Source organism: Ananas comosus, linkage group 21 (assembly GCF_001540865.1).
Source record: "Ananas comosus cultivar F153 linkage group 21, ASM154086v1, whole genome shotgun sequence".
Lineage (NCBI taxonomy): Eukaryota > Viridiplantae > Streptophyta > Magnoliopsida > Poales > Bromeliaceae > Ananas > Ananas comosus.
This window is the reverse complement of record NC_033641.1, coordinates 9,694,558-9,715,281: the sequence shown is the minus strand read 5'-3', so window position 1 is coordinate 9,715,281 and position 20,724 is coordinate 9,694,558. Positions and strand designations below refer to the sequence as shown.

General features: G+C 35.6%; 2 protein-coding genes across 6 annotated transcripts; one reads left to right on the top strand and one right to left on the bottom strand.

Moving 5' to 3' along the window:
* LOC109726354 (uncharacterized zinc finger protein At4g06634-like) lies at positions 6,041-10,049 on the top strand. Its single transcript, XM_020255891.1, has 6 exons — positions 6,041-6,126; positions 6,321-6,379; positions 7,136-7,335; positions 8,276-8,365; positions 8,960-9,103; positions 9,399-10,049. Exons 1-6 carry the CDS (start codon positions 6,041-6,043, stop codon positions 9,918-9,920), a joined length of 1,101 nt encoding a protein of 366 aa, XP_020111480.1. The 3' UTR covers positions 9,921-10,049.
* On the bottom strand, positions 10,525-20,402 carry LOC109726237. Of its 5 annotated transcripts, none has more exons than XM_020255732.1 (10): positions 20,250-20,402; positions 15,829-19,415; positions 15,150-15,264; positions 14,273-14,358; positions 13,126-13,367; positions 12,861-12,965; positions 12,418-12,517; positions 11,768-11,963; positions 11,409-11,579; positions 10,525-11,054 (listed from the first exon to the last, which is right to left on the bottom strand). In XM_020255732.1, the coding sequence occupies exons 2-10, from the start codon at positions 19,261-19,263 to the stop codon at positions 10,804-10,806; spliced, it is 4,701 nt and encodes a 1,566-aa protein (XP_020111321.1). In that variant the 5' UTR covers positions 19,264-19,415; positions 20,250-20,402; the 3' UTR covers positions 10,525-10,803. The 5 variants fall into 5 exon arrangements, with proteins under 5 accessions (XP_020111321.1, XP_020111326.1, XP_020111322.1 ...); XM_020255737.1 differs by having other exon boundaries at positions 12,861-12,947; XM_020255733.1 differs by having other exon boundaries at positions 20,273-20,402.

Genomic DNA, 20,724 nt, shown 5'->3' with positions numbered 1-20,724 from the left:
TTTGTAATTTTTTGGCAATTAATTATAACCAACTGAATCAGATTATATATATGGCTTAAGCTAAATTTTAACCATTTGAATGGTAATAACATATATATTAAAATAATTTACAACTAGCACTAAACCATCTAGCAAATTTGTTTAAAAATAAATAAATAAAAAGAAAAGGGAAAAAGAGTTCAGGGGGGTGTTCTTAAGTAGGCTTAATTAGCTTGAAAATTGCACTGAATTAATAAATAATTAATCCTAATCTTTCAGCTTAGTGGTTCACAGAATCAAATTAGAATATGCTCCATGCATAAACACTCTTTCAAACCATTTAATATTTTGCAAAGTTTCTACTCATAAAAAGAAAAAGAAAAAGAAAAATAAAATGAAAATGAAGGGCATATATATGGTTTCATGCAATTCCTTTCTATATTAGCATTATTCACCGACGATTAGATTAAGAAAACCTTGTTCTTAATTAGAAATACCTGTTATATCTTATCTTTGAATTTTTCTTATTTAATGACTATATTTTTTTATATTTTTCCTATAAACTAATGCTCATATTTTCTCAAATAATCTAATTAATGTCTTTTTATTCTCTTTTTTTTTTTTTTCCTTGACATCTAATGCTTATTTATTTATGGAATTACCAGTGTAGAGAAGATTTTCTCCATTTACCATATAATATTAATAGTTAAAGTACGATTCGTGTATTTTTACACTCGCTTAGATAGTTTAATTTGGTTTAGCAGGAGTTTATATACAAGTATTGTTTAAATAGATTCGTCGAAACATAAACATGAATCGTTATTAAAATTCCCTCTAAAAAGTTTTCCCAACCATTCCAACTGCAATAAAAATAAAAACTTCGAACAAAAATTTTCATGAAAGTATAGAACTTTTTTTTTTTTTTTCCCCTTTTGTCAAATCTCTAATAATTGTGTTTCTGCGAGCTGAAAAAGTATTTTAGAAACTAAGCAAAATATGCACCAAAATAGGAAAAAAAAATGGAAATAATGGAGAAAGAATAGCAATTAAAAAAACGGCAGTCCATTGATAAATGTAACCTTCGATTTACCTATCATCTTTGTTATTATTATTATTATTATTATTATTATTATTATTATTATTAAATTGTTCTTCTCTTCTACTTTATACATTGACTTTTGAATCCTAATATATCTTTTATTCAACTCAAAAATCACATATAACCAAAACACCAAGTTGATAATTAACCAAGATAACGTGGTGTTCATGAACTCATTGGGAATGGATATTGGCGATATATATATATATATATAGAGTTGAGATAGAATACGATCGATAGCAAACGGGCTTCGTTGCCACCCATTTATTTTCGATGATAGAGCCTCCAAATCGACTATCGGCACCGTTGAACAGATCTATACCACTTGAAGTGTTTAGAAATCAAATTTCATACATTTTCGATATTGTTTTTTTATCCATCGAGTGGACACAAAAATGAACGGCTGAGAATGAATATTCTTTAAAAAATGATGATAGGAGTCATGTAATCAAGATCAAGAGTATACATCTTGTTTTAAGTAGTTTAAAAAATTTTCTAACAAAAATTCAATTTATTTGGATATCTTTACGCCGTTAAACGAGAAAACGTATCATATCGATCATTAAAATTACAAATTTTGAAACTCTCTGGCAAATGATGCCGAAAAGATTTAAAATTTGATTTCTAAACACTTCAAGTGGTATAAATCATGTTCAACGGTGCCGATCATCGATTTGGAGGCTCTATTATCGAAAACAAATGAGTGCCAACAGAGCCCGTTTGCTATCGATAGTATTCTAGCTCAACTCTATATATATAGAGAGAGAGAGATAGAGAGAAAGAAAGAGAGAGATGAGTTGGACTGGGCTACTATTAGTAACAAAATTCCATTGTTGCTATCAGTTTTTTAGCCTTTGGATCAACTCTTTTCATTATTTCTAACAATTAGATTAAATACTATAACCCAGTGGGGACCACTCAACCCTAGGGAGACCACTCAACTCTAACCGACTAATATCATCCCGACCCTACAATTTTTCATCCAATGGTTAAAAATTTGATAGCAAAAAGAACGTTTTACCATTAATAGTATTCCAGCCTAATTATATATATATATATATATATATATATATATATATATATATATATATATATATATATATATATAGTCTGGCTACTATGCTATCGGTAACACGGAGCGCTCCGTGCTACTAAGTTGTTTTCGATGATGCGGCTTCCAAATCGACGATCAGCTCCGTTAGACTTGATCTACACTATTGAAAGTATTTGGAAACTAAATTTCAGATTTTTTCGATATCATTTGACTAGTGATCAAAAGATCTCAAAATTGACAATTTTAATGGCCGATGTGGTGTGTTTGTGAGTTTAATGGTGTAAAACAATCCAAATGTGATGAAAAATTTATAGAAAATTCTTTTCACTAGTTAGAGTAAGATCAGTATATCTGATCTTGAATTTAAATCTTTTATCATCATTTTTATGAGATTTTTTTCAGCCGTTCAATTTTAGACTATTTGTTTGATAGGTAAATGAGATCAAAAAATTATAAAATTTAGTTTCTAAATACTTTCAATAGTGTAGATCAAGTCTAACGGAGCCGATCGTCAATTGGAAGCTGCATCATCGAAAATAATTTGGGTAGTACAGAGCGCTCCGTGCTACCGGTAGTATAAGTAGCCTTATATATATATATATATATATATATTATATATATTATAAGTCCGGCTACTAATTTCTAAATACTTTCAATAGTGTAGATCAGTCTAACGGAGCCGATCCGTCGATTTGAAAGTCGCCATCATTCAAAAACAACTTGGTAGCACGGAGCGCTCCGTGTACGATTAGTATAGTAGTTTAGTTTTATATTATATATATATAATATATATATATATATAATATATTTATATATATTATATATAGTCCGTTTATTTTCTAGTCAATAGCCCTAGAACTATATTTTCCCTTATTTCTCCTATATATATGCTTATAAATGCTGTACATGTGCTATTACAAAGTGGGCTCTTTCACACCATGGATGTATAGTATAACTCAATGCCAAAGTTTCTCTTAAGTAGAACAATTTTGTATATATTATATTTAGGCTTTTAACACATAAATTAATTGCGTACGTTTTTTTATGATTCTCCATTGTATAAATTAAGGATTGAGTTGTAAGAAGCTCTAAGTCAATATTAAGATTAATTATTAACAAGTTGAAACACAATTCGCATATACGCATTTTATCCTTTCACAATTTTTATCTAAAACAAAAAAAAAAAAGAATGATTGAAACACCATTAATCCCTCGATTTCGTCATTGGATACTAGTAAGCCATTGATCAAGTGGAATTCTATATTTTTTTTAATCTTTTAAGAATTATATACCTATCATTTTGTCAACCTCTCTCCTTGAAACTAGAAAACAAAAAAGTCAACCATTAAAATACTATTATTGAATCTTAAAGTGGAATAATATAAGCTACTTAATTGCATGCATCACCAATTGGCTTTGTCAACTCTTTGCAGCAGTGGACACAATTAATTACACATCACCAAGGTGTTGAAATATATATATATATATGCACAATATATATATTAATGTAATGTATCCATAATGATTTTACTCGTATAGTACAAATTTATTATAAAGATATAGAATAAAGGTAAAACTAACACCATGACAAATTATTCTTATTTTTTTTATCAGTTGATTGTTTAGACGACCGATACGTGTCTCCTAAATTTTTAATTTTGTAGCTATTTATAAATGTATTTTATTTTTTAAAGTTTCATTATGTCCAACTTTCAAAGGCTCTCTAGTTTTGCATTAAAAGGAAACAAAACAAAACAAAATTAAACAATAAAAAGCAATAAATACTTTGTTGTACATCTATGACCACATAGGGCCTAGACCCTACAACTACATTAGAAAATAAAACCATTGTTGTATGCCTTAAGTAATATTGAAACCCTGTTTATGAATTTATCGAATAGTGCGAGACAAAGAATATTCGCAAGTTTAATCCCTTGATTAGGTTATTTATTTATTTTTTTGCGTGATTGTTTGTTCTAATCAAGGGACAAAATGGAGAATTTTCTTTTATTTAGTTTACATCTTGTGTTGGAGAAAATAATAAAAAGAAAATCACCTCTCGCATCGATCATTAGAGCATGTCAGAGTCGGATCGAGAAATTGCAAGAGAAAAAAAAGGAAAAAAAATCTAAAATAAAGTAATGAGGTTTGTAATATTGGATAGGGTGATTTTGATATTCGCATAGCAAAAAATGTCGAATTTTCTCATGATTTTGAATTTCTATGGCTCTTTTAATATCTAAAGCTATTTTATGGAGTCAAGACATAAGGTCCTAATTTAATAACAATAATAATAACTTTGTTAAAATAGAAATACTACTTTTGTCTTTTTATTTATTTTAATGCCTTTTTTTTCCCTTCTTCTTTCTATCACTTTATGAGATAGCTCTCATATCTTGGCATTTTAATAAAGTCAAAGAAGAGGATCTTGTGAATAATATACTTACCCAAAATGTCAAATTCCAAGTGGCTTATTTGCCTTAATTTGTTTCTCTACTAGAGAAGAGAAGAGAATCTTGGTATTATAGTAACACTTATGGATAATAAAAAGAGAATAATATAAATGATATAAGAAGTTGTTTTTTTGGCGACTTGAATGCTGTTTCATTTGGTTTCTCGAATAGTTTCTATGCTCGGAAGATAAAACAAAGAGAAAAGAAAAAGGTTTTGTTTTAAAGTTTCTTTCTACTTGTGCAAAAGTTCGTCGAGAAAAATTTTAAATCGATTTTAGTTTTAATTCAACCTCTGAGTGTCAAACACGCGATTAGCTCGAGCAATTCCTATTTTCCATTCCAACTCATTTTGATTTTATTTTAATTTTTATTTTCGATTGAGAAGCAAACACATCGTAGATTAGAATTTTTTGCGGAAGTTACAACCGCGTAAGTCATGTCCTAAAGAAACAAAATATTTAGTTTACACAACAGGAACAAAATATTTAGTTTATAGGAGAATTTATGTGATTACTTTTTTTTTTATTAAGAAAAGTGTAAAACATAGTATTAATAGAATGAGTGTTAAAATTAATTCCATTTCCTCCTTATATACAATAGGTAATGTCCTTGCTGCGTTTATTGAGCCAATGGAAAATCAACACGTAAGCATCCAAGTGTCCGGTGGACCATGTCTTCCACGTCGTTAATAGACCATACACCGGATTATCTGTGGATTTTTACCTGAGCCTGGTGCCCCACGTCATCACATGAACCGCCAAATCAATTTTATGCTAATTCTTTCTTTTTAATATATAGAGTTGTCTCTCAATCAAATCATATAATTACACACATACGACTTTCGATCATCTACCTTCAAGAAATTTTTCTAAATTAAGAATCATCAGATTATATTATAATTTTTGTTTTATCCATATTTTCAATCTAATCATTTGAATAACAGATTTAATATGATAATTCATAACTGATATAATATATTAGTGTCAAAACTTTATTCGGATAAGTAATTATTCGCAACAGTAGACTCACTGCATCGTCCATGAATTGCAGTGACCGATTACCATCCTTTCACCACATAATTTGTGTAATTATTCTTTAGCCTTCGAAATAAAAAAAATATATAAAAATTTAAATGCTGGAATTTGAAAGAGAAGATGAAAGAGTGGGAGAGGAAGCTACGTGTTCACGGATGACGTGGTAAACCTGGTACGCCGGGTCCATGGGATGCCTCATACCTTCCAGTATGTTTCGCGCTTAAATTGGAGACGAACTCAAAACCCTCTCTCCTCGTCTCCTTCTCTCTCCTTCTTCTCCTTCCTCATGCAAAACCCTAATCCCCTCCCCAAAACCCTAAACCCTAAAACCCTAATTCCTCCTCCTATTCCCCTCGTCATTGGCCTTGATCCGAGCGAGCACGAAGCGAAGGAGCGAGGAGCGGGTTCTCGCCGCGCGGAGATGAAGCCCCACGCGAAGGGCTCGCCCTCCGGGAACCGTCCAATCGGCCGAGATCGGCCCCCCGCCGCCCGATGGGTCAAGGAGTGGTTCGTTTCCCCTTCCCCTTCGCTTCGATCGCATCCCCGAAGTGATTTAATCTCTTGCTGTCTTCGTTTTGTGTGCTATGATGCGATTTTGCAGTGATTTGTTCACTTTTTTGTTGATTTATAGGTGATTTGTTTGGTGATTTATGTTCGACTAATTGCTATACTAACATAATTTTGGGGCGCTTATGATCTAGGGTTCTGCAGGAGACTGCGGTGGGCGGTGGGACGTGCTCCCTGTTGAAGTGGGTCAGAGGTATTGGTTTCTCTGAACTCGTACTTTTTGATTAATGGAGGATTAGTTTTTGTTTATCCAATAATTAATCCAAAAAAAGATATTTTTTCCCTTTTTATTGTCATAGCATTGCTTTACTGGGATTTTCGGTCATCAATGCAAGTAGATACTGTTACTTATATTGCTTTTTCTCTCATTTACAATAACGTTAAGTTTGATCAAATATATATGAATTACTGAGGAAGATGCTGATTCTTAAGAATTTGGCTTCAAGACTTATTTTAAGTTGTAGAAAGTTTGAAGCATAATAGAATAGTTGATATTCTGATCGGAAAAATGGTGCATAGGTTTTCAGTCTTCTTAGGGTTAGTTCGGGATAGCGTTTATACTTCAGAAGGCCCAAAAAATGTAAAAGTGCTTTTAATGTTCTCTCCTCATATGATTGCTGCTACATATTAATAGCAATGAAGGAGAAAAGATTGGAAGTGCCTTCGAAATTTTTGGGTCCCCCCAAAAAGGGTACTTTAGCCACTGCAATACCAAAACTAGGCCTTAGTTTTGTTGGTTCTCTTAAACTCTCTCTGTCGCCGCATCAAACTCCCTCTCTCCAATGATCATTATGTGTCATATAGTTTTGCACTTACCTAATGCAGTTAATTTACCTATGTATCTACTTTTCTGGCCTTTTTTTCTTTTTCTTTTTCTTTTTTCCATTCAACTATTTCTTCCTATGTGAATGGTATTATCTCATTACCCTTTCGTATTACTTTTGAGTAGAAGACAAGTTGGAAGCTTTGCGCGAGACGTCTAAGAAACCAGAAGTAGAAGACCCAAAACCCAAACCGACTACCGAACGGCTTTATCTCTGCAGTTATGTAGGTTGTGGGAAGATTTTTGTTGATTTTAGGGCTCTTGATAAACATGTTCAAACTCATGAAGAGAGGAAGCATGTTTGTCATTATGAGGGCTGTGAGAAGGTAATATCTGCCATTCTCCTTTATGCATTAACTCTTTTGCCTAAAAAAGCTATCTGACTAATTTTCCGGTAAAAAATATACGGACCTTATTTGAACTATAGCATATTCGGAAATGGGTGCCTAAACTTCGGAAATTTTTGTTTTGAGCATCTAATATTTCATGACTTTTGATTTCAGAAAATTCTGTCAGGTTCTGTCTTATAGCCAAGTTACAACATTCCCTTAATTGCAAAGTATTTTGTCGAAAAGTTTACAGGTACCATTGAGTTCCGATTGAGGAATATTAAATACAAGTACTGAGAATAATTTTTGAAGTTCAGATATCCATTTCATAATGTGCTGTACTTCGATTTAGGTCGTACGTTTATAGCAAAATTTGTTAGCCAAGTCTAATTTTTATCTAGATTAACTTTTGTTCGAATGTGTAATAGCACTTTCTTTTTTGAGAGATAGGTAGTACGCTACCCACTTCGTTTATTTCATTTAGAAAGAAATTTAGCTGGAAATGTGAATCAACTAGGATTCGAACTTGGGACCTCGGATACCAACCACCAAGTCCTTTGTCACTTACTCTAGGGACAGTCGGTTGTAATAGCACTTTCTATATTGAGTTTTACTATTTTTCTACAGATTTGATTTCTGATCTTCTTAATAAAAATAGTTTCTATTTCCGATATTTAGAATATCAAAAGAAAAAACATGTGAAGTGTCGTAGAATCAAAGAAGTGCACATTTATCACTCTTTCTATTGCATTTGTTCTACGCCATTTTGTTTTCTTATCTAGTCAACTTAAAAAAGGACCATGTAACCTTTCGGAAGAAAGATTTACTATTGGATATTATTTTGAGTACTGTTCTTTCTTTCATTAGCACTACGAGAAATTTACCACTCCGTTTTGTTTCCCCACTCTTACTAAGATTTATACATCCTCTTGTGCAGAAATTTTCAGATCGATCCAAGTTAAAGAGGCATTTTCTTGTCCACACAGGGAAAAAGCCTTTTAAATGTCACTATGAAGGTTGTGGTAAGGTGATCATTTTACCCATTTTGAGAGCTCTATTTTCAGTTCCTACTCCATGAACTTCTCATCTTAAGGAATAATTTCAGCCGCCTACGAGTTCGACGATGTTCATTTTTTTTAAAAAACTTTTTATATTAACAAACTTAAATCATTTGCTCTCTAAACTGATTTCTGTTTGCTGAAAATGCTCTGGCCAATGCACCACTCTCCGCCAAACGATGTCTGAACGAAATCAGAACTTTGAATTTCATATTATTTATAGTTTAGTGGTGTGAGACTTGTTACAGTTAAGACGCTTTTTATGGCCATTGGCTGCTACTTGCTTTTCTTCATATGAAACTTAAAACAACACTAGAATTCACGGGCCATTATCATGCATTGTTTTTTTTCATTTGAACTTATGGCATTAGCATATTTTATTAACTAACTACTCGCTAGATTCCTATCATTGTGAGTTTTATTCCGAAAACACGATATTCTCGTTTGTTCTTTTCGTACCTGCTATAACCTTCCTAAAACAGCATGATTTCCTTTTCTATTCGAGTTGTCGAGTTGTGAGAATCTATGCTTTTATAACAGTGACTTGAGTCTATGAACTGCAGGCGTTCTCATTACCTTTCAATTTAACGAACCACTTCAGGACGCATTGCGCAGAGAACTATCATGTTTGTCCGCACCCGGAATGCAGTAGAAGATTCACAGATGAGTATAAACTTCAAAGCCACATCAAGACACGCCACGAAAAGGTAAAAGCGTCTTCTTGTGGAATTTCTCCTTATTTTTCTCCTTTTTCTTACGTTCGTTTGTAATCAACTACTTTCGAAGCTTCTACTTGCTCTCCGCTGAAGCTTTTTCTTACCAGCACTAGTATGTAGGAATCATAGCATTTACTGATGGCGTCGGAATTGTTTATCTAGATTATCCACTATAGTTTATCGATCGTACGACATAAATTTGAAATTTTAGTTCTCAATATAATCTCATCCTAGTTTTATAACAACGTAACGTCGAGTTCTACATCCAAACTTATTCGTAATGCAGTATGCGGTGATGCACAAGCCGAAGCAAACTCCGCAAGAAAAGCTGCATGGTATTCCAAACACCCCTGCTTCTGCTTCCTGCGACCGCCCTTTCGTCTGCCCGTATGAAGGCTGCAGGAAAGCCTACATTCATCGGTACAAGCTGAACCTCCATTTGAGAAAAGAACACCCCGACCACGATCCACCGCAAAATGGAAAGCCATCTCCTACTACGTCGAATGCTTTCGACCGCGCTAGCGATCAAGATGCTTATGTCGCAACGTATGGCGCTCCGAAGAGCTTTAAGAGACGCGAGCCCGGTAAAGAGGAGCACAACAAAAAGAAGTCCGGTCCGGAGGTTGTTTACGGTGAAGGCTATGATCTGAAGATTCGAACCGTGAATAATACCGTCGAGAAACAGCGGCAAAGCGAGGAGAGGTACGACGGAGACGATAGAAGCGAGGAAACGGAGGAAGAAGGAGAAATGTTTGATGATTTGGAGTATGAAGAGGTGAATAATGAGGAGACAGAGGATGAAGATTAATGCATGCACTCTTCTTTTTGTATTTATTTATTTATTTATTTTTTCTACATGTTCTTTCTAACATTATATGATTCATTAGATTATTTCTCATTCTGATAACAACATTCATTTTCTGTTAATATTTTTCTTAGATGCATAAAATTCCTGGTACATAATAATGTTCTTTTACGATTATTTTTTAGTTCAAGCATTTGGTTCATAATCATATATATATATATATATATATATAGAGAGAGAGAGAGAGAGAGAGAGAGAGAAAGAGAGAGCTCAAATGCGACTTAAAATGATTGATTTGTTTTCGCTTGTGATTATTATAAACCCATGAAGCAAACCACTCTTCTTTTTGAGCCGAAAATGATTTTTGGATAAAAATCACTTTTCAAAAGTTAGACGAAACGCCCACAGAATTTTATGCTTTAGTCTCTTGAATCTTTACATAATGCAAATAGGATTTTTACTGGTTATTTACACTGCCTAATGAGAATTCACTTGCTCAAAAAGCCGAATTTGGCTTTCCCAGGAAGCTTCTCCTCCAAAAGAATTGGAAGAAAATAGACAACTGCAGTCTTACGAAAATAAACGAAAAGCTACTGCAAGAAACAAGCGTCTTTTTCCCACTTCAAAACCATTTCTTCCGATGATGATCGGAAGAACGTATCCTGATGCCTTGGTGAAAATGTTACAACAGAGCCCTCCCAAATTTGATCAGTTAGTTCTTGCACACTCTTGCAGAATAAAAGCTATGGTATATCAACATTAAGGCCACTTCTAACACATTTCTTAAAAGTGGAAACCGTTGATCGACCGGCGGGGAGGACTCGGGCAAAATTTTTTTGTACAACCAGAGCAGTCAAAACTAGAAGTTAGTTCAAACTAACAGTTGTTAAAAGTCGGGGGTCGGCAACAACAAGCCATTCCCAGTTGTTTCTTGAAATATGAAGTCGCCGTACGTTGATTCTAACATTCGGATTGAGTTACTACTTTCACCAGGAAAATAATTCCTTGAGCCATCTGCAGTGCCCACCTGAGCATGAAGATTCATATTTTCTGATGCACCCTTGTTTCCTATCATTTTTGCTGTTCCTTCAGAACTTGGGCTACGGGGATAGAAGTCGTGATCCTTGTCGTCGTCAGCTGGGAAACAGAAAGAAACCACTGTTAGGATGTGAGGGAAGATTATTCGGGAATAGCTACTCTAGTCTAAAAAGTAGCGGCTGAAGTGTTCGGCCAAAAAAGAACTGTGAAGCATTTGTTGTGGCGGGAAGCTGAATTAGCTTGAGCCTACGAAAGCAAAAGCTTCAGTTGAAGCGTCCACTTTTGATGCAACACAGTTAGATATTAAGGGCAATTTTCTAAAATATGGTATCAGTGCTTCTTCACATAGATGTACTCAAACAACACTTCTACATAAGCCTAACAATACTTAAACAGGCCAGGAATTAAAGAACTTGTATTTTTAAGTAAAATGTTTTATCAGCAAAAGCTCACCTATCTCAGATAGGTTGAAAGTTTGGACACCTGGTACTGGAAATGTTTCATAGTTGACATCTCCAAGCTTATAAGCCCTAAGGGCCGAAGAAGTGCTTCTATCGGTTGAAATGCTTAAGCTTCCTAGGTGGCTAACTACTTGTCTGTACAAATAGTAGTCGCTGCCTTTTCCTGCTTTCACAGAAAAAAAAAAAAAAAGAAGCAAGTTTGTCCTTCGATGTATTTATATAACCGAAAAGCTTATCTGAATTTCAAGGTGAAAGGAGTTGTCCTTGAAAATAAAGTCCATAATAAGTAGAAAGGACAGGTAAACCAATCCAAATCCATTGTACAAGAAAATAAGGCAGTAAATGTTGCACCTGATCCTTCTAGTGAAGATTCACACAAGCTCTTTTTTAGCAGGATTGTTCCGGGAAATGACATCAACTTCAGCTTAGATAGCTGCATCTTTTCAGTTTCTTCGACAGGTTCAAAACCAAAAGCCGAAGTCCAGGTATCGACTAGATTCGGAATTGCACATAGAACCAGCATTTCAACTTTCAATGATCTCAGCATCTGTTTGCAAACCAGGAAGGAGTAAGCTAAAAGAGTGAGATGATACCCCAAATAATTACAAATTACGTATGGAGGATTAGAAAAGCTTAAGTATGTAAATTGTAAAAGCTGCTATCATTTGTGTCATTCAGTTCAACAGAACCAGGGAATAGTTTGATGCGCCTAAATTTGTTTTATGAAGTCCAACATAAATAGTTCTCTGTTAAATATCTTCTTGGCTCCCTAAATTAAGCAACTACTACAGGAAATGGTACTTGTGCAAATAGAAAACAAAGAAAGTTCATGCATGTTTCAAACTTTCAATATACGCTAATGAGAAAACCACCAAACGTTCCCACAGGGAATCAACCTCTAACCCTATTGTTTACATCTTGAAAAAAAAAAAGGAAAGGAAACCCACCACAACGCAAGGAAAAATGTAAAGAATAAAAACCATTAATAGCTCACGAGGTACCATTTCAATCGCAGTCATGAGACGCCTGCACATTCCTCGTCTGCGGTACTTAATACAAGTAGCAATCAGAGGCATCTCTGCTACAGCTACTCCATGCACCCTGGCAATAATTATTAGGTTAAGCCAACTTTTACCCTTCCAAATTAAGAACTCCCTTCATTCCAGTAATGTGTATAAATCTTTTTTGGAAGTTCAGAAAAGTTGAAACTTCTATGACAAACCATGCCTTGCTATATCGGGATGAAAATAATGAAATCATAAACTAGAAATGATATCCAAACATAATCACTATGAAGAATTTCCTAACATACGACACGGAAATTTTATACTGTAGCATCAGAGTTCATGATAAAATAATCTCAGAGAATGCTAAATGGATTTCTAACAAATATTTCTGAGCAAGCAAGGTACATAAAGATGAACAATTTCCTTTCAAATATGACCTGATTGATGCCACAGATATAATCTCGTCATTCTTCTCCAATACGACTGTGTAGAATCCCTTATAATTCAGACGCGCGAAGTTAGACCTGGTATCCAGATACACACTTCAGCGCACCCAAAGAGGACAAAAAAAAAAAATTATTAAAGAGACCAACAGCAAGCTGCTAGATGACATATTCATTCAGGCTTAATAGAATAACAGAGCTAAAAAGAAAAAGAAAAACTTAGGATACAAACAAAAAAAAAAAGTGAAAAGATCCTCACCCCCAATTGTAAAGAACAAGGGGAATAACATTTGTCCCTGTTCTTGGATCTATTATGGGAAGAAAAGATTGTTCAATAATACTCAAAGCGATTGACAATTTTATGTTGCACTCTGCCAGAAGTGCAATCTTTTCTGCAGATTGAAGTTTTAGATCATTGTGACTGACTCTGAGAATGCTCCAAGAGAATCCATCTTCAATGCAATTTGCCACTCCAACATGAGAGCGCAAACCTAAGTAAACCTGGTAGCAATAGCAAAAGGAATAGCTTCCTTAATAGGAGAAAAATCAAGATGTGCAGCACAAAAAGCAGTGGGGTTTAAATATATGGATAATCCTTATAATATCCTGATATAGCAACTTGTTCCCTGATATTGTGACTTCTGAAATGTACCATTTTATCCCTGATATTGTGACTTCTGAAATGTACCATTTTATCCCTTTTTTCTTTTGTAAGATGACTTCCTTGTATTAGTTTAGTTGAAACAGGATTAGAAGTTCATTATACACTATAAAGTGAACTGATGTCAATTTCTTTTCTTTCTTTAGGTCAGCAATGAAATTTCAAGACATGAGAAAGTTCAAGGATTGAAGTATTTAAGTAAAATATTCAGAAGTAAGGATTTAAGTGCTACGGCATGGGATCATGCTGAAAACTTGCTATACGGTTCGGTACATGCTATGTTCTGCCGTTGTATGCCGGTCACAAGAAAATATCTATGTGCTGACATATAATGGCATGAAATATTTATTTTCTTTAGCACCGATATATTCTAATTGCATTTTATATAGACCGGGTTGGGCCGATATCTTGTCAACACTATACGGCATAGTGGGCATAGCCTATACTGATGGGCACTTAAATCCTTGTTCAGGAACCAAGTTGCAATATTGGGGTAATACAGGAATTATCCATGCATTTTGGCCAACTTATGCAGAATTAACTGGATGAATCATCTCAAGGTGAGTGGGCATTATATGAAATTTCTTCTTCTGTCTTCTATTTTCACAAAATTTTCTGCTAAGATGCCCTGAGATTCATACTTCTGCTTTCCTGTTCCTTTTGTATACTTGTGAAGCTTATATGTTTAGCAATTAAAAATGCTTATTGGATGTCCAGCGGCTTGACTATTTTATAAAGAACACACCTGGTGACATTTTCTTCCACAAAACCAAGTATCAGAACCCACTCCCTTAATGTATATGCCATTGTCCTTTATGCATTTGACATGATCTGAAATAAAGTGACAACAACAAAGAGTGACACGATCAAGAAGACTAATGGATTAAATCATCTAACTAGAATGATTGTAGAAGAACAACTATCAACTGATGGAGCAGATTAATGTTCTAATCATATTAAGTTCTGATATTAAGATGAAAGTACAGCAGATGTGTTCAACTTTAGCAGTCAAGGATAGCATTTACATTCTCAAGAATGTAGCAAGAATAATAGGAGCTTGTTTATCAATTAGGTAATTTTCTTAGACGCAGGAAATTTGATAACAAAAAATATTGCTTTCCTTGATATGATAGGTGAACCCCCCACAAAAATATAGGATAAAGGGTAAATATCTCACAAAACAACATGAAACTACCTTTCTGACTTCAACTATAAAAAAATCACCATAACCAAGTGGTTTTATGGAAAAGTTCCATTTTGGAAGATGGTCTCATGAAGTGCATGTTCTCTACTCCTTTGGAATACAGTGATTAGCCTGTTCAGTCCATTGAATGACAACCTCAAAAACTATCGTGGTTTAGTCTGATCTTTAAATTCCTTATGCTCCACAAAGAATCATATTCTTAACTTTGTAAGCTTATCTAAAAGTAATCAGCTTGTTTTATATTCAGAATAAGCATATTAAGGAAGAAAACACAACATATTGTAGTACAATATATATAGTACATTCAGTGAATGGCAGAAGAAAATAGTAAAGCAAACAGTATATTCAGAAATAAACGTTAGTAGCATTATGACTTATTGATGAGATTATTACTAGATTAAGAGGGAAATGACTTTACATCTCTGTTCACATTGTGAGCATTCTAAATCAGCCATCATGAGCTTTTCATTAAGTGCACCTCCACAAACCCCACACGTACAACTGGGGCAATACCAGCTGCCTTCTGGAATCTCCTGATGTTAAAAACAAGAAGCAATGTCATAATAACTAAAGCAACATATAAGTAATGCAACTAGAATAAATAAGTGTAATGTAGCTAATGCAACATAAGAAATGCACAAATGTTTATTGAGCATGACCCGAATGTCAATACACTCCATAATATGATAGGATAAAGAAATGCAGTCAGTACCTGTACAATATCACAATTTAAACTGGGTACCGGAGATTTAATGTTTCAATTTCAGTACCTAATGTTTTAATAGATTTGATTTCACTACCTCTTTGTTAGATTCTAACAACGTTTCCAACTTATTTGACAGTATGTTGTGTGAAAAAAAATGGATATTCTATTGCTTGATAAAGTACTCTTATATAACGCCTCTGATGGAAAGAATTGAGTTCTGACAGATGAGAGGTAGTAGCATAAAAGGTAAAGGTTAGGTACTAAAATCAATACTGAAGGCAGGTACCGATTTCAATGTTTAGTATAGTCAGGTAGTTTCTCTAAATTTTGTTTTTAACAAAATGATAATGTGCTAAAGAGCCGATAAGAACAATTTCGGCATAGGGCAGACCTGAGAAGCTAAGCATTCTCGATGATAAGAAGCAGGGCAGTTATCACAGCAGATTAACTCACCACCATCACCACATAACCCACAACTATCATCATTCTGATCTACCTGAGCATCAGTCAATTGCATACAATCTCTCCTCCCCTTGTACTCTGTAGACCATGCCAGAAACTGAGAAAGGGTGTATGGCTTACCAGAGCCCAGGTAAAGATTTAAAGAGGAACCTCTTAACTCAGAATCTGCATGGAACTTAAAGTTGGACATAGTAAAGATCTTGTCACAACACCTACAAAGAATACCATTTCTAGTTATTCGCCCATTCTTTAGTACTAAATTGTCCTCCAGTCTTCGATATTGAATAATATTATGCACAGAACAAGCACCCATCTCAATAAGCCTATTCAATACCGTCCTTGCTCCTGTAAATAATTTCTGATCAGAGAATCTATTTCCAGTTTTTGCAGTAGCTTTTTCAAGCCTTCTTAAAGCATCTGACTTCCACACCTTTATTCTGGAAGCAGTGTTTCTGGAATGTGAAGTTTTGTTATTTATTATAATGGAAATCAGAAGGTCGTCATCATCAAAGCGGCTCTTGCGTCTTTTCCTCCGTCTCTTTAGCTTTTGAACTTCTTCGTTGGACTGCAGTTCTGGAGGCTCACCACCTCCAATAGCTACTTCACTGCAATTATTGTCCTCACGCTTGAGCTCTGTAGGAATCATCCCATCTTCTATCTGGTTATAAGGCTCTTTAGAAGCACTGTTCTTTTTTAACATAATGGAGTTTCTACAATCAATTGAAGTGGATGCGCTAGAGTTTGCTTCAACTGCATTATTTTCCATATTATTTTCACCAATGCACCTATAGTTGTCTTCGTCACTTATTTTCAAGGAAGTACCTTGTGGTTCCTCTATTGACTCTTGCCTTGCGTTGCCCTTGGTATCTTGTTTTTCTGACCCTGATACTTTTTCACTTGACTTGGCTCTTAATTCAACTTCCTCTCTTGAAGATGCATGAACAGTCGCCAAATTTTCTAAAGAAGCACAGCATTGTTTTCCCAAACTTACTGAATGTTCTAAACACTCTGAAGTTGATCCCTGTGTCAATTTTTTACCTTCATTCTGGTGAGCTGAAAGGTCAAGATCTCTGCAATTTTCACTAGGTGGACTTCTTGTTGCATATTTCTCATTTCCATTTCTCTCTTCAATTTCGGATATCTTCTTAGACTTTTTACGCGCCTTTTTATTTGAAGCAGATGTCAGAGTTCTCTTCTTATTGGATTGTGGCACCATACATTCCTTAACTATTTCTTTAGCAGGAGTCAAAACTGGACTAAATGCTTGCCAACTAAGTGGAGATTCAAGATTCTCTACAATGCTGCTGTTTACATCAAAAACCAGTAGTCCTTGAATAAGGCTTGCTTGATGAACTGAAGATTGTGGATTCTGCTGCATATTCACTCTGGTCAAGGCATTAGACATATTAAGGTTAGCAAAAATCTCTGGGCTATAGATCTGATTCTGGCCAAAAGAAACAGTTCCATCTCTGGGAAAAAGAAGGAACACTTGCTGTTCTGGCATCAGATGTCCAGGCATCTGATTTAGTGTGAATAAGCTCCCAGTAGCTCCAAAATTTGTGGAAGATCTCAGAGTACCAGCAAACCTGTCTCCCTCTTTCAAATTAAAGTTCGTATTGTCACTGCCTCCGTGAGAAACAGAGGACAGTTGAACTCCATCTTGTGCAACTTTTGCAGATCCACCCCTCTGATTTTCACTAATTACAAGATCACTCTTCTGATAAAACCTGTCCCTTTCTTGGTTTGAGTTCTTTTCTTTGTGTTGGTTAGATGTTGTTTCTTCAAATGGTTGCTTTCCTGTAAGCAAACCCTCATCTGGATTAGGTATCCCGACTTCTCTGTTTGGCTTGTGTGCTTGCCTATCCAGGCCAGCAGTGTTTGCCACAGTAGAAGCATGACATGTTGATGCTTTTGATGCTTTTGGACATGAAGATCTGTGGGGCAATTTGCACTTAAAGCATGTCTGGGTCAATTTATCGCTCAAACTTACGTTCTTGGAATTTTTGGTATTCCTATCCCTCGCATCACAAAGGCCTTTCCCTACTCGCCTAGCGAGACTTCTGATGCTTCTATTCTGTACATCTTCACCACAACAAAATTTATTTTTTGGCTTTCCGTCTCGACTCTTGTCTCCTGATTCTAAAGAAGATACTGTTCCCTTGCAAGAATTTCCCAGTATCTCAGGCTGGGTATCAGCTAGAAAAAGTGGCAGAAGACTCTTCCTAGATCTATGATGCAAAAATGTACGGGATTTTGCATGGCTATGATGAACTCTATACACATTCTTCGATCTCAAAATCATACACTGAGTAGGAGTAAAAGCACTAGTTGCACTATTCACAGCTTTCAATGCAATTCCCTCTCTTAGAGCTCTAATCATTTTATCAATGCACACCACAGCCATGAACGGGTCAAGCAGCTGCCACTGGCTCAGAAGAGTCAGAGAGTTATCTTGTTGCTGGACCTCCTCCTCAATGTAGGCTAGTGTATTCATAAGATCACAAAAAAACTCATCGATATCAACCCATTGTCTGCCACTGTCATTCTCCTTTGAGCCAGATGAGTTTGTAGATAACCATTTGCTAAATGATAACCAAGCTCTGGGGAGTGAGAATATCTGTGGCCCACCATCTGGGTTTTGATAAACATAGTCTTTCTTAGTCCTATCCTTTCTTCTTCTCATATCAATCTTCCAGTGAGCGTCAATCAAAAGACGATGTGCATTGGTACGGAGATGAGAGACAAGAAACTTACAGAGAGCCCCATTACCTGCAATGTCAATTGACTCTGAACCAAGAGTATTACAAGCTTCAGATATTTGGTCCATGGATGCCTCTGTCTTGTTAGATTCCAAAGGATTCAAACTAGGAGAAGTATTTGATTTGGATTTTGTACAAATTTTGCCATTTCTGATCTCTTTTCTATTGCTTCTGGCTTTCGAGTTGACAGCATTGTTATAATCCTGGGAAACTATTTTTTCCCTCTGACTAAAAAACAAATTGTAGCTAGATAAGAAGCCTCGCCCAAAAGATTCCACTATGCGGCATGTAACTTGTTGGACTGAGTTAGAAGAACTCGACCCAATTTCGAGGGCACCCTGCTGGAGTGAGTCAATATGGCTAATGTTGGATGAACCATGTATTGGATCCTTATTCTTGCTTGAACACTCATTCCAATGCCTTTTCAGCTGCTTTTCTGTGTGATTATAAACTTTTCGACTAAAAACATCCTCAATTATCTGTTTTTCCTCATTGGAGCCCTCAAATCCACCACTGGTCAATTCTGTGATCTTCTTTCCAAACAACATCCTCATAATATCATCCTCTTTCAAACCTTGTTCTCCATTATTGTTTTCTACAGCCATTTTGCCGAGAGTCTCAAGAACCCTTCTTACTTTGATTTATCGGATTCTTTGCGCAAGTGAAACTACATATTGCCCTGCACTATTATTCAACGGACACCATCTGAAACATCACTCCAGGATCCATCTATACCTCTCAACAAGAAGTACAGCTCCTGCTAAGTATATAAACAGAACCTAATTTAGTACGCTTACAGCATCGCGTTGTACAATCAATATGCATTGAAACAAAAGCTACAAAATATTAGAAAACACACACACAAGACCAAAAAAAAAAAAATCAAGCTTCACCATTTCAATCAATTACAGTGCACTGATAAGCAATCATGATATCAAAATCTCCAATTCTACAATAGTTCACTGCATATGATCAACATCATCCAACCAATCTCTCAAAACACGAAAACTAAACACAATAGAAAGATTGAAACACGCACCCTAACAACCCATCACCCCTACCCCACATTCACCTAAGCCCCAACCTTTTAACTCCCAAAAACACCCAAAACAACACCAAGTTCTCCAATCAGAGACGAATAAAAGAACAAGACACACATACACTCTACCACTCACATTACCAATCCAAATCCCAATTCCTCCAATCCATCACACAAACTCCCCCCATTCACCAAAACCTCACCTTTTAACTACCAAAGCACCGAAAACAACACCAAATTCTCCACGAAGCACACAAATAATCCGAATCCTGAATTCTACAATACCTCGCCCCAACCACCGCACTCAAAAAAACTCCCCTTTTCACACTCCAAAACACCCAAACCACACCCAAATTCTCCAATCCGGGACGAATAAAAGATCAACACACACACACACACACACACACTCCACCAAGCACATTACCGACCCGGACCCCCAGCTCCTCCAACATTGCTCAAAACCCCACCAAATAACTCCCCAAAAACACCCAAAACAACACGAATGTCCCCAATCAGAGCCGAGTATAGCAACAATGGAACGCATACGCTTACGTAGAATCAAGCAACGGGCGTACAGAGGGGTAAGGGGACTCATCTAGGAGGGATTAGGGTTAGGGTTTCGTCGCCATGGGAGCTCCCGATGCTTCCTCTCTCTCTCTCTCTCTCTCTCTCTCTCTATGTGAGGAAGCGCACTCTTTCTCCCTCCTCAAGCTTCGCCCACAGTTGCAACCAAATAGGATTTCCGTTACAGTTTGATTCATTTTAATATACAGGGCGCTTCCGTGTCGACGCCGAACCTCATACTCTTTCCACGTGGTCTCTTCCTATTGGCCCAACCTTGCTGACGTGGATGAAGTATTTTTTACGCCCGCGAAAGCGTTATTTTCGGGTTAATTGCACCCGCGTCCCTACAAAGCAATAAAATTACACATTAATTCTTATCAAAAATTTTTATATATATATTCCTACAAAGGTTTAGCTTATCAGTTATATTCCTTCAAAGTTGTCTAATTTTCAAATATGTTTT

Coding starts and splice junctions, on each gene's coding strand:
- LOC109726354 (XM_020255891.1), top strand. CDS start 6,041: ATGAAGCCCCACGCGAAGGGCTCGCCCTCCGGGAACCGTCCAATCGGC. Junction 6,380..7,135: donor CCTGTTGAAGTGGGTCAGAG/GTATTGGTTTCT, acceptor ACTTTTGAGTAG/AAGACAAGTTGGAAGCTTTG. Junction 7,336..8,275: donor ATTATGAGGGCTGTGAGAAG/GTAATATCTGCC, acceptor CCTCTTGTGCAG/AAATTTTCAGATCGATCCAA.
- LOC109726237 (XM_020255732.1), bottom strand. CDS start 19,263: ATGGCTGTAGAAAACAATAATGGAGAACAAGGTTTGAAAGAGGATGAT. Junction 13,368..14,272: donor GTGGAAGAAAATGTCACCAG/GTGTGTTCTTTA, acceptor TATTGCTACCAG/GTTTACTTAGGTTTGCGCTC. Junction 12,966..13,125: donor CTTGTTCTTTACAATTGGGG/GTGAGGATCTTT, acceptor GGTGCGCTGAAG/TGTGTATCTGGATACCAGGT.